The following is a 22,857-nucleotide window of genomic DNA, read 5'->3' as shown; positions in this document are numbered from 1 at the left end:
GTGTGTTTTTTAAACACGTGTTATGTGTTGTGTTACTAAGTTTTAACATCTTATTTGGCTCAAAGTTGATGTGTTTTTATTTAAATCTGGTTTCTTTTGCCATAATGTTTCTACTGTTATCTGTCTATACATTACAGTTCTGTTTGTAAGTATAGAAGCTTGTTTGTCAACATTAAAAGGGGCTAATAAAAATATCTTGTGCTTAAACAGTGCTTTTTAATTGATGGTTCTCCAGTCACTTTATAAAAATCTTTGTAATTCACAACACCATTCAGCAACTATTATCTAACAAATTTTTAACATTAACAGAAAAATAAATGTGCAACTACACCTCCTTGCCACAGGAAAAGAACAAAAAAAAACCCCTCGTTAAGTTTTTAAACTTAAGAAAAAGCATAAAATTCTGAAGTACTTGAGTAAATAGAACATCACTGTGAATCATATAAAATAATAGCAAAAGAAAATGAAAAAAGAGCAGCAGCAAGACTTAAGAGCACCATTTGCAATTCTTCTAAAGGTCATTCTAAGTTGCTCTTCTTTAAAGGTTGGTAGCCTCCTTTTCAACTAAAGTCTCATAGTCAAAATGATCTTGTAAGTAATATGTTAATTAAAATACTTCAGCTGACCTAACTATTTTCATCCATTACAGCTTTTATTTTCACTTCAATAAGTTCTTCTACTCGAGCTAGAACACTTTCTATTAAATCAAATGTGAAGAGAGCTGAGTGTAAAACCTGAAATGACAAAAGGGATTAATGTTATTTTTATTAGAAGAATTTATTTTTTTTTCACCCACTCAACATGTACATTTATCTCCAGATTGAAATTAACATTTCAATACTTCTGAATAACTTTGAAGGAAATGCGAACTCACCTGAAGCTGCATTTCAGTAGTCATAGCAGGTATCTTTTCCCCACTAATAGTTACAGAACAAACTGTGTTAGAATTGTGTGCCTCTGTGGAAGAAAATAACCAACCAGAGATCAGTCTGCTGTTTCACATAAATTTTAGAATGAAAAGAATATTTAATCCATTAGCATTTCTAGACAGACAGTAATTGTTAAAAACCATGAACCTAGGGATTGACCAAACACCAGACAGGAGGTGCCAAACCTTAACAGGAAGACAGTTTGAGCTGGATGTTACCTCTACACTTCCTGTAACACATATGACTACATTACTAAACAGGCAATATCTGCAACTCAATTTTATATAGCTAAAATGCTCCTTAAAATGAAAAAAAAATAAATCTGGGGGTTTTTAGATACATTTTTAATACCTCCACATCCAGAGAGATTGTAGGAGGTTCTTTAGCTTGACTTAATGAACCCAGACATTAAATACTTATTTTATTAAGAAAAGACTGCAGGCTTCTCTGTTTCAGGCAGATTACTTGCAGCAGATAAAACTACACGGGCAAGTCTGAAAACTAAGGGGAAAATCTCTTATATTCAGACCATATATTTGAAATTCAACATAATGCTTACAAAGATTATACACTGGGGAAAATGACTAAACCATTTATTGTTATGTTCTCTCCTGAACTCAAATCTCTTTATGATTTGTCAAAGGCTAGAGAAATGTTAATATGGGTTTAAAGAAAAAGCTTCTTGATTCACTTTAAGGGATTCCCTTGAGAAACATATCCACAGGTTGCCTTTGGAAAAATTTCCTTTCTCTGCTTCATACTTACATAGTTTATAACAACAGAAGAGGATAAGACTAGGGGCAAAAAGATGTACTGACATTTTTGGTAGCAGAAGCAAGTTCTTTGGGCTGTCTTAATTATACTGGAGACCACAAAGGAAGAGAGGATCTGACATACACAGAGATCACCTAAAGCAGTTACAGCTCTTATGCCCTGTGTCTGCCTAACCCAGAGCAGAACCTGATTCTGTGTGACAGATTAAAAAAAATAAAAATCCAGAATGTAATCCTTCAGGCTTTAAGAGAGCACCTATTTGTTGTGTGAATTATTTCTTCTCTTGTTAACCTCTCCACACCTAGTATGAACCTTGAGGGGTATATATTCAGAGAGACTTACATGCTCATGTCTAACCTTAAAATCAAAAGTATAAATGCAGAACAAGCTTTGAAGGTCTTCACGTTACATTTCTGTCAGGTTGCGTAAGGTTTACAAATGTGATGAGATAAATCTGAACTTGTTTTTCTGACCAATTATGAAAATTATTAATATCTAATACAGCAACTACTGAATTATTGTTTGAAATGCGGAATAGTGTCAACAGTTAAATAAAACATGATCTACACAGCACTCACCAATTCTTTGTTTCGAAAGGATTTCCAAAATTTCTAAATATCAATCAAGCAAAGAAAAAAATGAGAACAACTAACCTCTTCTGTTTTCTTTCTTATTCTTTATTTCTGCTTCATAGTGCGCTTTTGACATATTGAGTCCTACACGCAGTGGTTTTAAAAAATTTTGCTCAATCTTGGCAAGTGTGGTCCATACACCAGTCTATTCAAACACAACAGAGGTTACAAATTAGTTTTAATGAAGCACTGCAATGCTGTTTTTGAGCACAAGTTTTTGAACTAGTCCTTATAACACACACTTCTGTGCGGGGAGTAAAAAAGAAGTTCTAATCATGCATTTAAGCATGAACAGCATTGTGATGGATATTTAAACTCTTCTCCCTCTCTCTTACATTATTTGTTGAAAACTGGAGGATGAAGCGGTCAAAAAAAAGGGGGGCAACCTTAGTACGTAGGCTGATAACTACAGCAATGAAAACGTAGATTTTGAGCTTGTAAGCAAAGTTGAAAGGATCCTGATATGTTGGAGGGGGGATACCAGCCACTCACTTTCTCAGGCTAGAATCTCTACAGTGAGTAAACAGCAGTTGTAGATTCCTCTAAGGTAATTCAGCAGCAAAATGGCACAAATATTTAAATTCATGTTCCTGAATTAATACTCTATTGCGATGCCAAATAAAAGCTCTGATAAATGTCATGCTCCACAAATATGTAAGGGTCTTGTCTGTATCACACTCAGCTTAAAAAGCTTTGTAGGAATGTTACTGGATATGCTGCTACCTCATCCTTAGGCACAGTAGCCAAAGTGACCATGAATGTCTCCCCAATTTGGCATGGGTGAAGGAAGGAGTTTACAATAATGGCACTCAGAAAGCAAGAGATACAGAAAAAGATGCTCAAAAGCAAGGCTGTTCAGCACACGAGGAAAACTTCGGTGCCTTGGCACCTTATAAGCTTGTAGTTACAAAACTGCTGTAGAAGGCAACAAACACAAAGCAGTCTTTGTGTCTTTAGATATAGGAGCTATTTATACAACCCCTTTCTTCAGGCAGTATCCTCAAAGGGCAGAGTAAGGACAATAAAAATAAGAATTCTCAATGTTAAATGGTATTGTTGATTACAGTGGACAATTCACCAAATTTTAATGCTAAATGACACAAAATTAACTGGTCAAATAAGAAAACCAGTAATTACTTCCACCAGAATGGGGCTAAAAATGAAGAAATAACTTTCCAGAAAAATACTGATTTTTAAACTTGAGTAATCAAAGTGCTTGTTACACAACAATCAAAACATCTGAACTGACATGAAAGGAGGCATTTTCTATCTGCCCCACTTGCACTATATGGAGGACAGAGAGGGAGGAAGTCAAGAACCGTCAGGGCTCAGATGTAAAGGAAAACTTCAGAAGAGGTGACGCTATTTTCTTCTTAAACTGCTGGGAAATTCTTTATGCCAGGTACTAGACACCACCATTACAGCAGTTGTGTGCTACTATGTATAAATTTTTAATAATAATACTAAAAGAAGAATTATCTCTTTTCTTACAAAGCTATGCATTTACATGAAACTGAGCAGATCACAATGAGCACACTTAAATAGTAATCACTCCTTAAATCTGAGAAACAGATACAGTCTATCAATAATAACTAATTTCATAAATAGTAATGCACCAACTGAAAGCTACTTTTGCTATTTATTTTCATTATAGTTTTGGTAATCAGTGCAAGCTATATTATTAGTATTATTCTACTTAGATAAATGACATCATTAGGCACTTATAAAACTTGTATTCATAGACCTCAAAGTGCTCTAAAAGTAATCTGAATTTTTTCAATATTTTAGAAAACAGAAAATTATATGCTAAAATCCATTACTCCAAATCATTAAGAAAGTCAGGGACCTGTGGGAGAACAACAAAACACCTTAGGATACTTATCTACTGGTTAGAATACTCATCTGCCCATGATACTGCTTATTCGAGTCAAGAAAGGCTTCACCATACTGTAGAACTGAAAAGCAATTTGTCTTTAAACCACCACTAATTTAAGCAAATATTTTAATGTACAAATCAAAACATTTAGTACTAAGGAGACAGGTGATACTTGTTTGCTACATAATATAGTGGATAAAAAACTCCTGAACTGCATAAATTAAGAGGAATGGTGGAACATAATAATTTGAAAGATTAAACAGTAGTTGCATTTGTTATTAGAAGTAGCCATTTGGTAGTGGAATGTAAATGGAAAACTAAACATAAATAATTCCATTGGCTCTTCAGCGCTGTAGCGACACAGTCCAAGTCAGAGCACTTGTAAATCAGCTGCTAGAATATGGAATCTGTACATCAACCTAGTTGTGAAATTCAAACAAGTTTCCCCTTGAGAATGCAGGAACACATTTCCATCAGCTGCAGGTGGACAGGACTAACCACAAAACCAGCAGAGCCATCATAATATACTACACTGAATAGCCATACAGCAGTTGAATAACAAATACACTTTGCACTGAAATACCAGTAACAAACACTGACTGCTTCAGACAGAAAAGAGCTAAACAAAACAGAGAAGGAGGCGGGGATTACAACTAAAGCTATAAAATCCTGCTTTAAACTGAGGTAGCGTGTATTATTATATGGGTAAAATGCGTAAGGGCAATTTTTTAGCTATACTGCCAAGTTTAAATATGCAGAGTATTTCTGGAATACCTACATTCAGACATCTGCACACAAGAGAAATGAAGGTCAAGAGAAATACCTATAATGAAAACATAGGTAAACTGCAGTGGTGGGCAGTTCATGCTGGCAAGTTACTTTTGCGCATAAAACATGCCAGGCTGTTTCCAGGAAAGCAATGTAGCAGAAAATTGGACGGTCTGGCCATTCCTTTTGTTATGTCAGCAGATGGATCTTACGGACAATAATTTTTTTTTTTTTATGCTAATACATAGGGAAGCTTTTGACATGTACCTATCATGCACCTGCACAGTTACTGTAAATATAGAATATTGTTTTGCCAGCTAAGAACTATTTAAGTATGATTATTAAATACTTTCAGAGAAATACACTTTTAGCATATTGCTAAAAACAACTTTTAGCATATTGCACAAAAAGTATTTTGCCTAAAGATGAATAAAATGGATCTCCTGAAGTGGAAAGGTTTGTACTTATTATTATTATTACAGAGAAATCCACTAGGAGGCTTGAGGGATACCAGCGAATAAATAAGCAAGAGTAACAAATACTTTTTTCCTCATCAGAATACTTGATAGAGATGTGATTTTATGGTGACATACTCTAGAATTATGGACATAGACCACAGTTCACCAGGCAGAATAAAAGGATTAGCTTGTTTACAGTAACAGTTAAGTATGAATGCAGTCAAATTTCATCAGGATAAAGTAACATCACATATCTCCTAATGTAGTTTATAAAAGCATCACTTCTACGTTACTGACCATTTCAAACAAAAATGCAAAAAACAAGTTTTTGAATAAAGGATAAGTGTTCACATGAATCCAGCTCTCATCCCGCAGCTAATCAATCATTTTCAAATGATAATTCATTTGAAAATAAAGTACTTACTTTATTATCACTTTCACAATCCTTAATGATTAAGTATCTCAGTAGATTTAGTGATGCCATAATCCTGTGAATTAAAAATGTACTTGTTAGCATTTCAAGTGCATATGTATATTACAGGGATAGTAATTTAAATTGTGCATTAGCCAGACATCCTAAAAATATCCATTTGTACAAAATAGAACCACTCATCTGTTGAGCAACATACCTTAGCCTTGAGCGCCAGTGTGCAGCAACGTCCATGTTACAACAGTTGACAGTTTGCAAGTACAATTAAAACTGTCAGCAAATTGGAGAAGGCTGGTGATTGTGAGGGAAAGAGTTCTCTGAAGAGATAGAACCTTTCTACAGAATCTGTAATAAGCATCACTGGTGATTCAAAGTTGATTTGAAACTAGTGAGTTTTCTTTATTATTGTATTGAATTTTTACTTTTCAGTGCTTTTTAAAATATGCTTTCTGCTTTTGGTTTACCATACTTTTTAGCAGAAACTATTTATTGCTTTTTCCAGAGAAACAGTAAAATTACAGATCATACATCTGGGTTTTCAAGTAGTTATGTGTCCATCTAGACGCTATCGCCCTACTGATTTACAATGACAACTTTTACTCATCATATAGGAAAAGACTTGTCCTATAAAGGAGATTTTCAGAGACGTTTCAGTTATTTTCATATTACTTAATGCAAGCATTTGCTGTTCAGGTGGCTCTGTATTTCCACTCATGAGATACTGGATTCCCAGCAGCAATCTATGAAACAGCCTCAAAAAGGCTGTGTACTATGAGTTGCATCTCATAATTTTTATTCTCCTGTATCATGTAAAACAACATACCACATTTCTTTGTTCCTCCGAATGCTTCTGCAGAAAGCCGACAAACCGTACTTTCCTGAAGAAACAATGCCTTACCAATTGGTTCTGTAATTTGACGTCTGAGGCCTCATATCCTCAGGGAATGGAGGAAGAATTTCTTATTATTAAAATCAATGTAATAGCATTGTGACATTCTTCTATACAGAGTTAGTTGAAAGGATCCTTGAAATAAGTGATCATTTCCATTTCTAGTTCCAAAAATTTTAAATGCATTGATGTTATCACCTCATTCGTTACATGACAGCATACCTCCCATTGTAGAAAGGTAGCTTGATGTCTTTTAAAATGATTTAAAAAGGAGAAAAGCCTCTAACTACAATTACAACTCACCTATCCGAGTTTTGCAGAAGATCTGTCTCAGCACCTTCTGGAAGAAAAAGCACTAAATCTAGAAGGGAGATCAGGTTGTGTCCTGTAAACCAAATGTTGTCACATGCCTTCTGAAAAAAACAATATAAAAAGTTTAGCTGAGTGCAAAATTTAAATCTTAAAGGTATCTTAATGGTATCTTAAATAAATCTTAATTAACAATTATGTGGGGAAAACAGAAAAAGAAAAAAATAAACACTAGAAGCAATATTTTCTAATTACTACATATGATTGAAGTATACAAACTAGTCTTCCCCTCTACTTTGTCTGCCCATGTCAAGGTGTTGTTTTCAATTTCTTCAGAATAGATTCTCCACCTCTTCAGCATACCACCATCAATATAGTTCATATGTGTTTACATAAACTCAGCAAATTTTAGTAGATACTCTAGTTTTTTTATATTGAGGTATGAAACAATTGGCTATCTTTACCAGATATCCTATTCATTTTATAATAGCAGTGCCACAATTTTTATATTGTATTTTTAAGAGATTATCAGGTGTTTTATTTGCATATTTATAAACTCAAAAATGGTTTGGAAGGGAAATTAAGATTAGATAAGGAGAGGAGAAAGGTGACTGTCTTGTTAAATCAGATCAGATAAGGGACCTGGAAAGATTTAAGAATAGCTGAGCACAAAAACGAAGATGAAATAACTGGGTAGCAATAGGAAATTGTTATCATTCCATCTATAGCAGAATTCTTTGTGACAAACCTAGAATATTTAAATTCATGATGAAATTTTTAAATTATTTGTCTTTTTGACAGCCAGGGAACTCTAAACGAAAGAAATGTATCCAGAGAATTCTGAAGCTGCATAGTCAAAAAATTCATTAGTAAGGAAATTCCAGAATATAATTTTACCTATTCAATTTTAGTGCAAGTCCCTTTTGGAACAGTATTCATATCATAATCTTCTTCATCCCTGCTGATTCAATATACATGACAGACTATGATCTAATAAATAGTAATTCACTGTTTTCTAACATAATTATGCTAGTATCAAATATGCATATATTTACTATCTTGTCCTATTTGACAAAAGGCAGTATTCTTGAGAATCAAGGCTTGAGAAAAGACCCTAAGCAGTTAAAAAAAATTTTTTAAAGGGGGGAAGGGTTAATAATTTATTTTTGATTCACTTTTCCAACTTCTTGGTATAAATGATTATAAAATATGAGATTTAAATGGCTTTGATCTAGGCTCAACCCTTTCTGATTAATATAACGTTTGTGAAGCACTCATTATATAATGCTGACTGTCATCATAAAAAACAAGAAAAAATTAATAATTCTGTCTGGACTGTAGCATTTGAATTATATTCAAGAAATGAGGAACTGTGAGGGTAAAAGAAAATACTGAGTAGTTCCTCTTTAAGAAAGAAGCAGTATTTTCAAGCACAGAAAAAGTAGTAATAATTTAGAAAAATACAGTAAGATTGTGCGATTAAAAAATACAATTGTAAAATTATAATGTGAAAATACATATGCATAAAGAAGTCAAATGAGTATTTTTAATTATACAATTTCCCACTCTTATGTTTCCTTTCAAAAGGAATTTTTTTAATGAATCACTCAAATCTTAAACTGTACACATTTTCTCAACGTAATACTGACAGAATTTTGAGACAGCAGCTTGGTTTTTAGTGGTAATAGCCTCACCATTAGCGATAAGTGAATCTGATCTTTTATATTTTTAATAATGTATCCCTCCACACCAGCATGGTTGCTTGTCTTCAGTAAGCACCTTCAAACAAACAAACAAAAATACATTATCTCTTCAAAGCTCCTATACAGTTAGGTCAAAACTTAGATGACATTATGGTTTTATTCAGTAAGTGGGAGTTTTACCACAGAAAAATGACTATGTAACTTTTAAACACTAACTTACATAAGACAACTGATTTTATGTGAGGCAATTGAAATTCAGTATTTACCCAAAAATTAACATCATAAAATTAATGTGGCTTACCAGACAGAGAAAAAACTGTCAGAAATCCCTGTATCTATGCAATTAAGATGCAATAAAGCTGGTATTACACCATCTACATTAACTTGGATGCATACCTGAATAATGTATATTTTCCCTCTGTGTCAAACTTGTCTATGAACAACTGTAAAATATTCAAACTCTTCTTTCTCTAAAGAAAAAAAAAAATTATCAGATTAATTCTAAATAAATTCAGCACTTAACTGATTCTCTAGGTCACATTACATACCACATGCTCTATGGGACAAAGGGTCGTAACTTTCACCAAATCCTGCAGTTGGACAAATAAAAAATAATTTGTAATTACATACATACTATTATATTACACCACAATGACTAAAATCTACTCAATACATTAAAAAAAAAAAAAAAAAAAACAGAACAAAACGCCACAGCCCACAAAACCATGTCTATGAGAAGATTCTCATCATAGAAATGCACAGTAGCTTCAGTGATTGAAATCCCAGGGCTGATACACAAGAATACTGTTCTTGTAATGCTGGGTCCAAACAAGAACGTAGACAAACAGCAGATTTGGAAGGAAGAGGCAAAAATGAGCAAGCATCATCTTTCAGCTAAGATCAGTGCCCACCTGCTTCAGTGGCCTGTAATTACACTATGTATATTTTAATTATCACTGGAACTTCATGCTGTAGCAGGTAGAAAAGACAGTCAATTCTGTATAGCAAGACACTAAAGGTTTCAACGTAACGACACAAGTGTATAAAGGTTCAGTAGTACATCCTCTCTCAAACACCTAGGAGACAGCTAGGTATTATTTATAATCAAACTCTAAAGACTTCTGTACATTGCTTTTTATTACCTGAGGTACGTTAATAAAATCTCTGAATTCTAAATACTGATGGAAAAGGCTATTATCTTCCATTCTCAATAAACAGCTCTCAAATAGATCCTGCAGGTGGGAAATAAAAAAAAAAAAGCTGCCAACATTTTGCACATACATAAGACTATGCTTAACACTTCATGGCCAGAACTGCCTTCACTGTAAATGTTCATTCAGATATCCTAAGTTCCTAGGAGCTACAAATGTGATAATGGTAATTTAAACATTTATACATGTGTGTAAAGTTCAATAAATGTAAGTGCTTGTACGATTGAGGAATAGCTAACTAGGCCTCAACATATTTCTGAAACTATTATCTGAACTATCATTTGTGCCTTTCTTAGAAAAAGAAACTAAAGTTTTACCATTAAATTGGAAAAAATAAACATTTTAACATTGAAAATATGATTAAAGGAAAACTTACAAGCCCTTTAGATAACATAGATTCTTCTGTTCTAGGAAAAAAAAAAAAAAGAAATATTATCAAATTTAAGTTGCTAATTAAAAAGATGCTGTTGGTATTTCAGAATACTAGAACAAATATCAAAAAGAACTTGTTCCTCAACAATTTTAATTCTATTTTCTAAACATAGTATCTTTGTTATTCCTCTCAAAGACTTTTAGAATAGACTGGCTGATGAAAAGTTGAAAATTAGACTCCTTTCTTCACGGTCAAAAATGACATTTTTTCCCCTCAATATTTACAAATGCTCAAAAGCAGCTTCTCATATCTCACAGGTATCAAGACACTGATTAACAAAGAAAACGAGATTTCTCCCAGATTAGTCCACTTGCATAGTTCTGCAAGCCTAAGAAAAACACAGCAGATCCTAAACTGAAGAGACCAGGAAGTTTTGTTTAAATTTTACTAGGAAATGATAAGCAGTCATAATGGGAAACTTTGCTTGTATAGCAGTGCCAGAAACTATCTAGTCAACACTGCTGCTTATGGAAGGTGAAATAATCACAATATATTAAGAAGTCTGGGGTTTTTTAGAAAGCCTGACCTTTAATCAGATTGCGTATCGTATCAGAATGCATTCGAATAAATACTATCACAACAGTCTTCTCTAGTAGTAAACTAATTGTCACAGAAGTACACGTAAATATACACTCTAATTATTCTACATTTGTTTAAAAGACATTAATTTCAGAATAAAGCTTCTAAAAATGACATCGCAACACAAGCTGAAAACAATAAATAAATGGTTTAGACAACTTTTTATACTTCTTAGTAAAAGAAAGCTTCTTGTTGCGGAACTTGCTATTTTAACTCTCAGGTTTAAAAACCTCCTCTGAACTTACCTGGTATATTTGAAATTTGATTCTATGAATTACTATAAGAGATCACACCCACTATCTAGAACTCCAAATACCATAAACCCTACCTTTTCAGTAGCACTTCAATATGAATCATATTGCATTGCAGAAGGTATGATGGACTAAAAGAGAAATTAGGTTTACATTAAACTGCATAAGCCATAACTTTTGCACATAATTAATATATTTGACAGAATTAGTCCTTTTTGAAAAATTTATAAAAATATAAAATTAACTAGACACAAAATAGTAAATCAAGCTGCTGTTAATAACTCTTACATGGAAACTGTCTATAAATATGCAATTGAAAATTTAATACATGTGAATTTTCAGCATGTGAACAATCCTACTAGTTTATTTAAAAGGATAGCTCATCTAAAATTTAACTGTAAGAGTGATCTGCAGGACTGGAGTATGTTCTTATGTATATAAACTACATAAAAGATAAATGCATAAAGGTTGACATAAACCAAATATTAGTGAAATATACAGTTTTCATTCGTAACTATTCACAAGAAAAGTTTTCTTCTGCTCAGAAAGAATCTTCAAAGTACAGACTTACCGTAAGTGAGGAGGAATAGTTCTTACCTAAAAACCATTGGAAAGCAATCAATACCAAAATGCTGAACAAATATCAGATACGACAGACATGCCAAAGAATCTGCAGAATTCTCTCGCTCCATGTCCGCAAACTCCTGATTCTCCCAGTGTGGACTTTTGCCTTTACGATGTAAAAACACTAATGGTATCAATTCTCTTATATCCCACAAAACGTCCTAAAAAAGAAATATGGATTGACTATAGTTGCCTTTAAAAAACCTGCATACCAGTTAAGCTTTAACTGTATTTACAGCACATTTTCTTACATAAGTATAAATTAATATACATATAGTTGAGTATATATTTAATACCTATATATACTTCTAAGTATTTTGTGAGATACACACACATACACAAAAAAAATCCTGCAGGAAAAGTAACTACTGTTAGAAGAATGTTACTAACATAGCAAAGTCAAGTATTCAAAAGTTAGCAAAACACAAAGTCACCCTGCAAAACCCTAGTTTAGCTCCCTGATACACAATGCTATGAATAATGATAGGTGCATGATCACATTATGCCACAGGACCTCTGTATTTCTCAGATCACAAAACACTCAGTATTTTGTTTTCTGCACACTAATCAATATGCAATGCAATGTTTATCTGCTACAGGCAAGCCCTGCTTTAAAGTTTGAAACACTCTATATGGCCTTTCTTTCCAGTGCTGCACAAGACAGTGACACACATTCATGTGGATCAGAAGGTAGTGTAACTCCTACTGTACATATTAGGAAGAAACAGTGAGATCAGGGTTAACTCACTCTTCCAAGGTTGTCCAAACTGAACATCTGAGGTCTCATATTTTAGAAAATTAGGATTACAGAAGATGTCATATAGTCAAAGCATGACTTTACTGACCTTAGCTGCAAATCTCATTACTCAATTTCACAAAGAGCAGAAGTGAATTTCTTGAGAAAATTAAGAAAAGGTAATTCATAATTAGCATTAAAAAACATGGTTTCAGACTGTGCCCAGCTGGAGAGGCAGGATAAAAAGCCAGTTTTTCAGAGCACCCCTTCAACTATCTTAATCATGAGATCACCTCCTGGTAATCCCTGCCTCCTTCACTGCACACCTCAAATGTCCTGCAATAAATGAAGTAAAGGTCTCAGAGACAAGATTCTCTTTCATTGCACAACCCCCAATTGATCCACAAGCAGTTCCATCCTATGCTGAGACATGCTGTGGAAAAAAATGGGTGTGATCATGACAGAAAACCAAATGATTGTTGAAAAACAACAAAAGGTTTTGCCAACTGCTTAGTGTGCTTCACTTTACAATCTTAACATTTGGATATAGAATTCTGTGTGCAAAAATGCTTAATTTTTAAACACAAATTGGAGAAAAAACAAGAGTTGCATCACATAGCAACTTCCAGACTTTGTCTGCATGCATGCACATTTGCACACTTTTAGTATATTTATGTGTTCTTTCCTCATCCCAGCTGGCTCCAAGTTTTCCTTTTGAAACTCAACAAGTCTTAGTGTGCCACTCCCTCACCCAAAATGACACCCTGACCCAGTTTCTGCTCTTCTAGGCCTAATTCCTCCACTATATCATACAAAAAGCTGTTTTTTGTCTACCTCCCTAGTTCATAGTTCACAGCCATTTCAGACATCTTCATCCAGCAGTCGGATTTCCTCAGTCCCTCAGCCAGTTTCACCCCCACTCTATCTTCCTTGTAACTTTCCATTTCCCTCTTACATAGCTCCAAATATTCTTTGACTTCCGTCTTTGATCCGTGAATTTTTCTCCTCTAAAACAAGGTCCAAAGGTCAATCTTAACTATTCTTTCATACAGTTGCCATTAACATGAGAAACAAGTGTATCCACAGTTAAGAAAACATCTTACAGAAAAATACTGTAATGGCCAGTTATCAAAACCAGAACTGTATTTTTGGTAAATGTTAATAAACAGCTAATAGTCATTTAGTGCTCAGTTCTCCTATGCTTCTAAAAAGGTCAGCTTGTTTTATGAGTTGAAGACATTAGCTGCAATCTTGACATAAAGGAGTTGTTACTGTCTTTTCAGTGTAACACAATCAGCAGCCCATTTGCTATCCTGAGGAAAGACTCCATTTAGTACTGAGAATATTCTCCACTCTTATATTTAATTACAAGATTTACCAGCCTGCTTCTGAATAAATTGTTATAAAATAATCCAGCACCTGGTTGTCAAGAAGATTCCTTCATTCCATCAGCCCAACAGAAAACATTGTGTAACTATGCATTTGAAAATTAGAAACAACTGATATTTACAAATATTTACAATTTGGTGTACTGGGTCTGACTTGCACAGAGTAGATGTTCTTTATGGCAGCCTGTATGGTGCTGTATTTTAGATCTGTCATAAAACCAGTGTTGATAACACACCAGTGTTTCAGCTATTGCTAAACAGTGCTTGCACAGCATCAAGGCCACCTCCCCTTCTTACTCTGTCCCTCAGCAAGCAGGGAGAGGGTGGGTGAGATGCTGGGAGGGGACACAGCTGGGACAGCTGACCCAAACTGATCCAAGATGTAGTATTTTTCAGATTAACTGCTGTTCAGACTGGCTAAGCATCAGTCTGCCAGTAGGAGGAGGTGAGTGACTGCCATTGCATCACTAGGGTTTTTTTTTTCCTTCACTTATTAAATTTTCTTTTTTTTTAACCCTTGAGGTTTTCTTGTTTTTACCCTTCATTCTCTTCCCCATTCTTCTGGCGGGAGCCTAAGTGAGTGACAGTGGGGGCTTAGCTGCCAGCTGAGTTCAAGCTACTACACAGGGATATGTGCAAGAGAGGAAATATTCTTTATCACATTCAAAGCATGAACAAAGCACAGCTCTAAGTGCTGTAACTTTATTAATCACAACTAGTCCTATTTCTGAAAACATACACATATTGTATGTTCCAACATATGCATGGACTGTACCTGACTATCTCCTTATAAGGCTTGGTTTTGCTACAAATTTAAATAACATGATCTATACCCACAATAATCTTGCTCTAATACAGCACAGCTGCTGTGTAAAACATTCAAAAGCAGAGTAACTGCATTGGTAACATGGAACGGACATCTTCCCACTGAATTTATAGCTATAGCATCAGCAGCAGTCAAGCATCAATTTATATTCTGTAATAGTCAGCTGGCACTGCACTAAGCACATTAGAGATTTCTCTCTGTGCAACACTTGGATTAAAGGTAATGTGTAGATTTTACTTTGCCATAAAACTGCAACAAAGACAATCCTTTAGATATTCTAGTAAATTCATACCTCACCAAGAAAAAGAAGCAGTTACAGCAAAGTAGCAGCTGCTGATTCAGAGAGCAGTTCAGACTAGTTTATCAAGGAGCAAAACCATGTCGTCAAGATTTGTAATTTCCAGAGCTGGGACCTGAAACTGTTCTAGACCTTTATCTACCTGCATTATCTTATGAGACCCAGTAAGTCATCCCACTAATCAATAAAGGAAGCAAAATGAGCTCTAGAACAAATTACAGGTAATTCTGAACTAGACCACTGTTTTTTCAGTGGAATTAATTTTGACTGCACTTACTATAATTTCAGTTGCAAAATGCCGAAAGGGGTGTTCTTCAACGCCTTCAAGTTGTTCAAGCTGAGCTGTTAATAATGGGTATTTCAGGCTTTTCATACAGCTGAAATAAAAAGGGGTGAAGCTAAATCACCAATACAGTCACAAATACAGACTATAATTGTGTCACTGATGACCAAGAATAAAGTCTATACTCATGTTAGCTGCTCCTATTCCTGATATTCCAAGGAGAATAATAAAAAAAAAACAAAACACCTTCTGTAGAAGCATCATTACACTTCACCTCCAGAATATGATTATCTTCACCGTTGTAAATTTGAGAATCAGAGGAATACCAAATCAGCTTCACAGCAGACTAACATTTCTTTACCATTTCCCTATACTTAAAAAAAAAAAAATTATTATTTTTACCTTTCTTCTCTTACTTCATAAATATTTAAGGCACATTTACGTTTTTTTTCTTTTTCAAAATACCACTTCAGGTAATATAAGTTGGCAGCATTATAAAACACTAGTAAGCTGATTTATTTACTGTCCATGTAATAAATGCCTACTGTTCATTTTGTTAAGATATAGGAATGTATTACACTGACATAAAATGCTCACAATTTTAACAATTCTTCTTTCAGCTCCATGTCATTGTACTCTGATGACTTTTCCATGTTTTTAACAACTTCATTCACAAAAGGTTTAGCAAAGTCCACCACTGCATTACAACATTGACAGAGACCAAGTTTATCTTCTTGTATTTGTTGCTTTGTATAAGGTACAGGCAAAGGAGTAATCTGATTCATAATCATCGCCAAAGATAAACCCACTGAGTAGGCCTTCTTGTTCTGAAGTTTCAAAAGCACTGGGGGAAGGAAAAAAAAAAAAAAAAAAAAAAGGAAAAAGAGAGAGAACATTTTGAGACATTAACTTATTACTTACTTAGTAGAGGAAAACATGAAGAAAAACAAGAAAACATAAGAAAGCCTTTAGTTTCAGGAAGGAGAGGGACTAATACCTGTAATCACATGAGTAAATGCAGCACGACTAAACATCATTGGCCAGTTTAATATGCTGTAGTTCAGATGACCATATATTTGAGAATGACAAATATTAAAGCAGTCATGCATTTCAACACATTCTTCCTCTCTCTGTAGCACAGTGATGAGGACTGAAAAAACTCTGTCTTTCTAGAACTAGTCTAAGGGAAATAATACTCATATATCTGACCTGGAAAATTCATGTAGTGCTCGACTCTTTCTGTGCTTGGCAGAATCAGAGACAATGGCCCAACCTTTCTGCTGAGATCTGACTCTACCTGAAGCAGCTCAGAATTGTTCTATACTCCGTGGCAGAGCCAACAGACAGGCTCCGAGACTGAGGAAGAAGCACAAGTGGCTCTCCTCTTAAACCGCACTCAGTATAGGCTAACTGCAGATTGGCTACCCAAAAAACCACATACTTCTAATCACTAAAACGCTTCTCTTGTTAAATTCTAGCATAATTCAGTAACACATCTCAGAGACTGCTACAATCAGACTTAAACTTGATACACAACACGTGATTTCATCTCACGTGACAAAATAGAAACTACTACTTGTTACCTACTTAGTGGGTATCCAAAACCAACATGTTTAGTTTTTATTTGTAAACCAGAAGAATGCCTCACTCTCACCAATCAAATATTTCAACCTGCTTCAATCTGAAATAAAAGTTTTATACTATGAAACTATGGAATTTTAAAAGTTAAATAATGAAGAATTTCACAAATCCATGGAATTCTCTATTTCTGTAACAGCAGTATGAATGGTTTACACCTCTAAATATAACTGTCACAGGCCACATTCTTGTAAATGATGAAAAATAGCTGAATATTGCTTTTTTAACTGATGCTATTAATCTAATCCCATCTAAAAGATTTTTCTAACAGGCCAATATAAGCATGAAAGCTATACCTTGTGTTAATTAACAGATTATAATAGACTGTAAAGCCTATCAGGACAGACATACTCTGAAGCTATTCCAGTAAAGTCTAAACTAAATTGATAAATAAATAAGAAAATAATTTAATTCAGAAATCACATGAGAAACTGAATCTTGCCTGTCTGCAAAGGCTGAAGCAATAACATGACAGTCTGGCACACTTGCTCTCTGGAGGTCTGCTCAATCTGCTCAAGTAAACCCAAAAGAAGTTCCTTTGGATTGCATAGCTGCAAGAGAGGAACAATGCATATTTTTTAACAACCACGGTCATAAGCTAAAAAATTCATCACAAGTAAACTTCAATACAGAAACTTCAGGAAAACAGATCTCAATATTCAAGGTAATCTTTAAGAAAACAAATATAAAACAATAAGTACTTCCCTACAATTAATATCTACTGTTGAGTGTGTATTTGTGTACAGTTTCATAAAAGCTGAAAACATGTAATAATAAATAATGACACTACACTTGATTTCTATGGTCTATAAAAACCTCGCAGTACATTAGCAAAGTAATCCTTAGGAGTAGAAAGACTAGAAAAACCTCAGTGTGAATTTAACTCAAGCTATAGAGTTTGCAAGTTGTTTTTAAAGTACATGAACAAAAGCAAGCTAGTTTTCTACAGATTAAAACTTTTCTCCCCTACTACTCCATCAGAATCACTGGGTAATCATTGTCATATTGTATCTGCAGTAGACACGAGGCAGCATTGCTGTGGCTGCTCTGACTACGACAGCTGGCTGTAAAAACTTTATGAGTTCTATCTCCCTTTTTCTTCTGGGCAATGTTATGTCTCTTTGTTTTGCCCAGTTACTAATTTCAAATGATTTGTAAGAGGTTAATTACCTCTGAAACACTAAGCCTGTGTCTACTTCAGAAAAAACTAGCTTGTAAGTTTAAAAGTTAAAGGAAATGGACAGAAGAACTCAGAAATATTCATGCCTTGTTTCCTTTTGAAATCAGGGGGTAATTTAGGACCTCTCCCTTCTCTACAGTTTTTGTATTATAACCATATATTTCAAAAACATACCTGTGCCAACTGATCTAGTATCTTCAGGCAGTGTTCTCGTTTATCATCTTCCTGTTTATATATGAAAATACATCTTACAAGAGGACAGATGAGATTCCAACCCATATTCTTGATTATAACCTAAAAAACAGATTTTCAGAGAATAAACCAAAACTGGACATCCTCTAAACCCAGAAATATTGTATGTATGAAGGACAAAAAAAGACAACAAATCAATGTCCAATGGTTGTAACCAACACCATAATAACATCATTGAAAATTTAACAACTATTACCATAAAGTTCTGTATTTGACATACACTGTATTCTCCCCCCATACCTATAAACACAGGTGCATATCTTTGTATAGTTTTCTTCAATGTCTTAATTCTAACAAGTCAATTTATATTTCTAAGAACTTATATGACAATACATTTTAAACAGGACTGAGTAGAGAAGTTTTGCTGAAAGAAAGAACAGACAAATTACATCTAACCTGAGGAGTTCAAGATCTGCAGTTGTTACTCCAAACTCACAAAATTCAAAACCAGACTGTGAACCCCATGTAACATTGCTAAAATGTTCCCTCCTTCACTTTCTTTCAGAACTTCCTATTTATCTGTGTACAATTTAGTATATTCTCCCAGCTCCCCAAAGTGCCTACAGACATTGGCATCTCTTACATTAGCATCAGCTGAGTTGGACTGTACGTTTTGGCCAATATCATATCCATCTGTGGTGGGCTGACCCCAGACAGCAACTAAGCACCCACCAGCTGCTGCCTCACTGCCCTCCCCCAGTGGGACGGGGAAGAATCAGAAGTGCAAAACAGAGAATAACTCATGGGGGGTCAAGATCAGGACAATTTAATAAGTGAAGGACAAAAGGGGAAGGGGGAGTAACACAAACCAACTCCCACCAGCAAAACAATGTCCAGTCAGTCTCCAAGCGACAGGTACGTTAGAATGGGTCCCTATCCCCATGTGTTCTTAATGCTGAGCATGATATTATATGGCATGGAATATCTCTGTCAACAGTTTGGGTCAGCTGTCCCAGCTGTGTCCCTTCCCAGCTTCCCTGCTCATTGAGGGGACAGAGTGAGAAATGGAGACCTTGACACTGTACAAGCACTGTTCAGCAATAGCTGAAACACTGGTCTGTTATCAACACTGTTCTGGCTGAAAGTCTAAAACACAGCACCATACATGCTCCATGAAGAAAATCAACTCCATGCCAGCCAGACCCTGTACACCATCTGAAATCCTGCAGAAGAGGGACAGTCCCTTTCTTTTAATTATGCTTTTTGTCCTCTATTTTGTCTTTGCTTAACTCACCGAAAAACAGTTATTAATGGTTTAGTTAAGATTATCATGACTTGTGTTTCTGTGAGCTACCCGAAATTACACAAGAATGCACACTTCACACAGCGCAACTTATGAACTATTCACACATACAGCCTTGCTCCACAGTGAAAGTAACTTTCCTTTTTTAATAACCAGTTTTATCTATTTAATGGTGTGTTAGTGCACAACTAGTATATAGTGCAAACTTAAACTCACCTTATTTTTCTCATTTTGAATTATTTCTAATAACTGAGCTGCATACCCATCTTCTAAACATTTCTGACCCGCTACCTGAAACAGATTAAAATCTTCTCCTTTGAAATCAGCTTCTTCCAGAATTTGCTAGAAAGAAAAAATGCGTGTTTAACCCCATACTTATAAAAGACCAATAAAAAATAAGAAAATCCAAGCTTTCATTTCAAAATTAAATGTACTGTCATTGTAACTTATCTTTTCTTATATAACATCTTTCACATATTAAAAAAGCTACCAAAAGCTACTACAGAAGACAAAGCAGTATTTTAATTGCACTTTCTAAGTCTAGACTACAGCATGTTGTTTGGAAGATGTATTTTCTACAACAACCTGCAAGGGTTTTGTTACTTCAGACAGGTGCTGCTGAATACAAGAACACTTTTCTCCAAGAAGCAGAAGTTATCAAGCATCCTGGGATAAGCACCACAGAAAAGTCAATGAAACATGCAGGATGAACTTAGCTGCCCAATGAGTGAGTTCTACTTGCAACTGTCTTGTGTTTTGGGGTCATTTTCATTTTAACTATAATGTATGAAGAGAAATCCACACTGATTACCACTTACTACTTTTACGGAAAGAAAACTACTTACGCATCTTTGTATTATGGCTTGAAGTTCATCAACTGCCATTATAGTTTGACTTTGTTCTTCTGGCATTAAAAACTATTATGAATTAAAGAGTGCAGTATTAAAATACATGAACTAAAAACAGAGACTGAAAAATAATCACATTATAAAAAAAAATGCCAATAGAGGAATGAGAACAATCTAAACAGATATTATGAAGACTGCATGATTAACAAAAAAAAAAAAAAAACCATGAAAAATGCATTTTTAATAAGTGTATAGTATATTATTCTACTCCCCATATTTGTAGGAGGCAGTACTACAGACAGGAAACAACCTGCATTCTATGTACAGGGAAGCAATTTTTCAAATAGTATCAGGGTCATCTTAAGAAGTTTGGATATCTCGGCTACTACTTGGGCACATACATTGAAAACTGCAGCTAATACCGAGCAAGCCTGGGCTCACTGTGTACCAAGCATGTATGCCCACGATATATGACATTTTCTGTGACTATTCTCACCATAAGACCTCCTGCTCAGCTGTGACTGGAACACTCTGATGCCCCAGATGCACACAGCTGATCCAACCACCATGCCAGTTTATATCAACAGTGCAATCAAGATTACATACTCAATATCATTTATTTATTTCTAGTGTCAAGACTGGGCTAGTACAATGGCCTTTTACCTCTACATACTATAATTTAATTGTTTTTAGCAAGACGGTTTTAAGTTAAACATTTGAGTAATGTTAAGTACACAGAGAATTTTACACAGTCAGGACCATGAATTACAAATAAAATCAAACTTGGTTATCCATTGCAGCAGTCATAATCTTTATAGTTTTAAGTAATTCCACGTGTCTGAACCTAGTTATATGATCAGTATGAGTGTCAATTACCTCTACACCTGGATAATTAGCTATCTATTCATCAAAACACCCAAGTTCCATATATATATATACAGACATCTCAGTGTAACATCCCCAATCTTTCCTCTTACGTTCGACCACTGCTGTGTCACACATCTGGATAACTAAGCTAGCTGGCTGTTTACAAAAAGCAAGCAACTCACAGAAGCTTAAAAAGCATCTGTGTGTGAATTTTATTCTGCAAAGAATAAACAACTCTCTTGCTATTCTCAGGGGCCTATTTTAACATTTTTATGTCACGGCAATCTAGCAATGTATCTAGCCTGTCATTTTAATTTGGTCATTATCGTAGAGTTTATTACCACATTGTACTACTTGAGTTCTTAATTTTATAGGATGTTACTAATCCTCCCAAAATAATTTGAATATACTTTTGAACAATAATATTCTCGTGCTTTCAGCCCTCAGTAACTTTACAATGTACTTCTAGCCTTGAAGCATGCCCCATGCACCCACCAGGCTGTTCCAGGGATTTACTAGCTGAGCCAACAGATGGCCTCAGGCCTTAATGCTTAATCCAGTTTCTAATTAAATCTTTTCAGAGGTTTCAGCGACAAGTGGACACCATCTCAATCACGTGAAACTTTCTACTATTAGTACTCGCCAAACTCCCTCCCCTCTCTAACAAAAGTATACCTCAGCCCCCTCCCTAGGCGGGGTATAACACGTAGGCAAACACAAACAGCCAACATACACCTTTATCACACGGCTGAATTAAAAAACCACAAGGCCACCCCCCGCCACCTCAGCAGACCGCCAGTGGAACCCCGACCGACCCGCCATACCCCTCAGCCTCCGCCGCTCCACAGCACCGCGCTACCGCCGCTTCCCGGCCCTGGCCACGCCGCCGCGGCGGCTCCGCCTCTCGGGTGAGAGGTCAGAGGGAGGGAGCGGGCAGCCGCGATGATGGCGGCCGGGACAGCCGCGGTGGTGGCGGCGGCCGGGCCGCCGCAGCCCGGCGCGAAGGGGAAGCCGCGCCGGCGGCGCGCAGGTAGGCTTAAGGCGCCTCGCGCCGCTCCCCCCCTCCGGCACTTTGGGCTCTCCCTGTGCCCTCAGGCCGGCACAGGGGACTCGCCCAATCGCCGTACCGGGGGGAGCGGCGGGACGGGGACGCGGACGCTGCCGCGGGCTCGGTGGGCCTCGGCCGGGCTGGGCCGGCTGTGAACGGCGCTGCGCCTGCCCTCAAGCCTGTGCGGGGTCTCCGCGCCCGGCTTTTGATAGTAGTCCTGCAGCTGACCAGAAAACCGCGCCTTCATGTTTTAAGCATAACAGTCCATTATTTTCCCTGCCTGATGCCGTTGTCTTAAGGGAGCCGCTGCCCGGTAGACGGGTCAGGGCGGGCGGAGCGGCTCTGGGCTGAGGGAGCCGCCGTGTTGTCCCGCCTGCAGCAAAA

The 22,857-nt window shown here is 35.9% G+C and overlaps 2 protein-coding genes across 7 annotated transcripts in view; one reads left to right on the top strand and one right to left on the bottom strand.

Annotated features, from left to right (window-relative positions):
- On the bottom strand, positions 1 to 22,353 carry GLMN (glomulin, FKBP associated protein). Of its 3 annotated transcripts, none has more exons than XM_042803511.1 (19): positions 22,250 to 22,353; positions 20,556 to 20,627; positions 19,927 to 20,052; positions 18,390 to 18,509; positions 17,478 to 17,586; positions 15,995 to 16,241; positions 15,392 to 15,491; positions 11,840 to 12,027; positions 11,320 to 11,373; positions 10,356 to 10,386; positions 9,911 to 10,000; positions 9,317 to 9,358; positions 9,165 to 9,238; positions 8,760 to 8,844; positions 7,060 to 7,169; positions 5,862 to 5,925; positions 2,357 to 2,480; positions 875 to 957; positions 1 to 734 (listed from the first exon to the last, which is right to left on the bottom strand). In XM_042803511.1, the coding sequence occupies exons 2-19, from the start codon at positions 20,619 to 20,621 to the stop codon at positions 627 to 629; spliced, it is 1,821 nt and encodes a 606-aa protein (XP_042659445.1). In that variant the 5' UTR covers positions 20,622 to 20,627; positions 22,250 to 22,353; the 3' UTR covers positions 1 to 626. The 3 variants fall into 3 exon arrangements, with proteins under 3 accessions (XP_042659445.1, XP_042659454.1, XP_042659450.1); XM_042803520.1 differs by having other exon boundaries at positions 7,060 to 7,166; XM_042803516.1 differs by having other exon boundaries at positions 22,241 to 22,327.
- Positions 22,270 to 22,857, top strand: part of RPAP2 (RNA polymerase II associated protein 2) — a 46,163-nt gene continuing 45,575 nt past the window's right edge. For all 4 annotated transcript variants that reach the window (XR_006166508.1, XR_006166507.1, XM_042803503.1 and 1 more), the window contains exon 1: positions 22,270 to 22,455. Coding sequence is in view for 2 of the 4 variants with exons in the window: in XM_042803503.1 (XP_042659437.1) it covers positions 22,368 to 22,455 (88 nt within the window). In the remaining 2 variants the exon portion in view is untranslated. The remainder of the gene's footprint in view (positions 22,456 to 22,857) is intronic.

The sequence above is a fragment of the Tyto alba genome, unplaced genomic scaffold (genome assembly GCF_018691265.1).
Source record: "Tyto alba isolate M040663 unplaced genomic scaffold, T.alba_DEE_v4.0 Super-Scaffold_1000006, whole genome shotgun sequence".
In the NCBI taxonomy this organism is placed as follows: domain Eukaryota; kingdom Metazoa; phylum Chordata; class Aves; order Strigiformes; family Tytonidae; genus Tyto; species Tyto alba.
The sequence above is the reverse complement of the archived record's forward strand: the minus strand, read 5'-3'. Positions and strand labels throughout refer to the sequence as shown.

Excerpts from the sequence above, each read along its gene's own strand:
- GLMN (XM_042803511.1), bottom strand. The coding sequence starts at position 20,621 with ATGCCAGAAGAACAAAGTCAAACTATAATGGCAGTTGATGAACTTCAA. Across the intron at positions 12,028-15,391 it reads ATTTTGCAACTGAAATTATA|GACGTTTTGTGGGATATAAG; the intron begins GTAAGTGCAGTC and ends TTTCTTTTTTAG. Across the intron at positions 9,239-9,316 it reads TTTGTCCCATAGAGCATGTG|AGAAAGAAGAGTTTGAATAT; the intron begins GTATGTAATGTG and ends TTTTTTCTTTAG.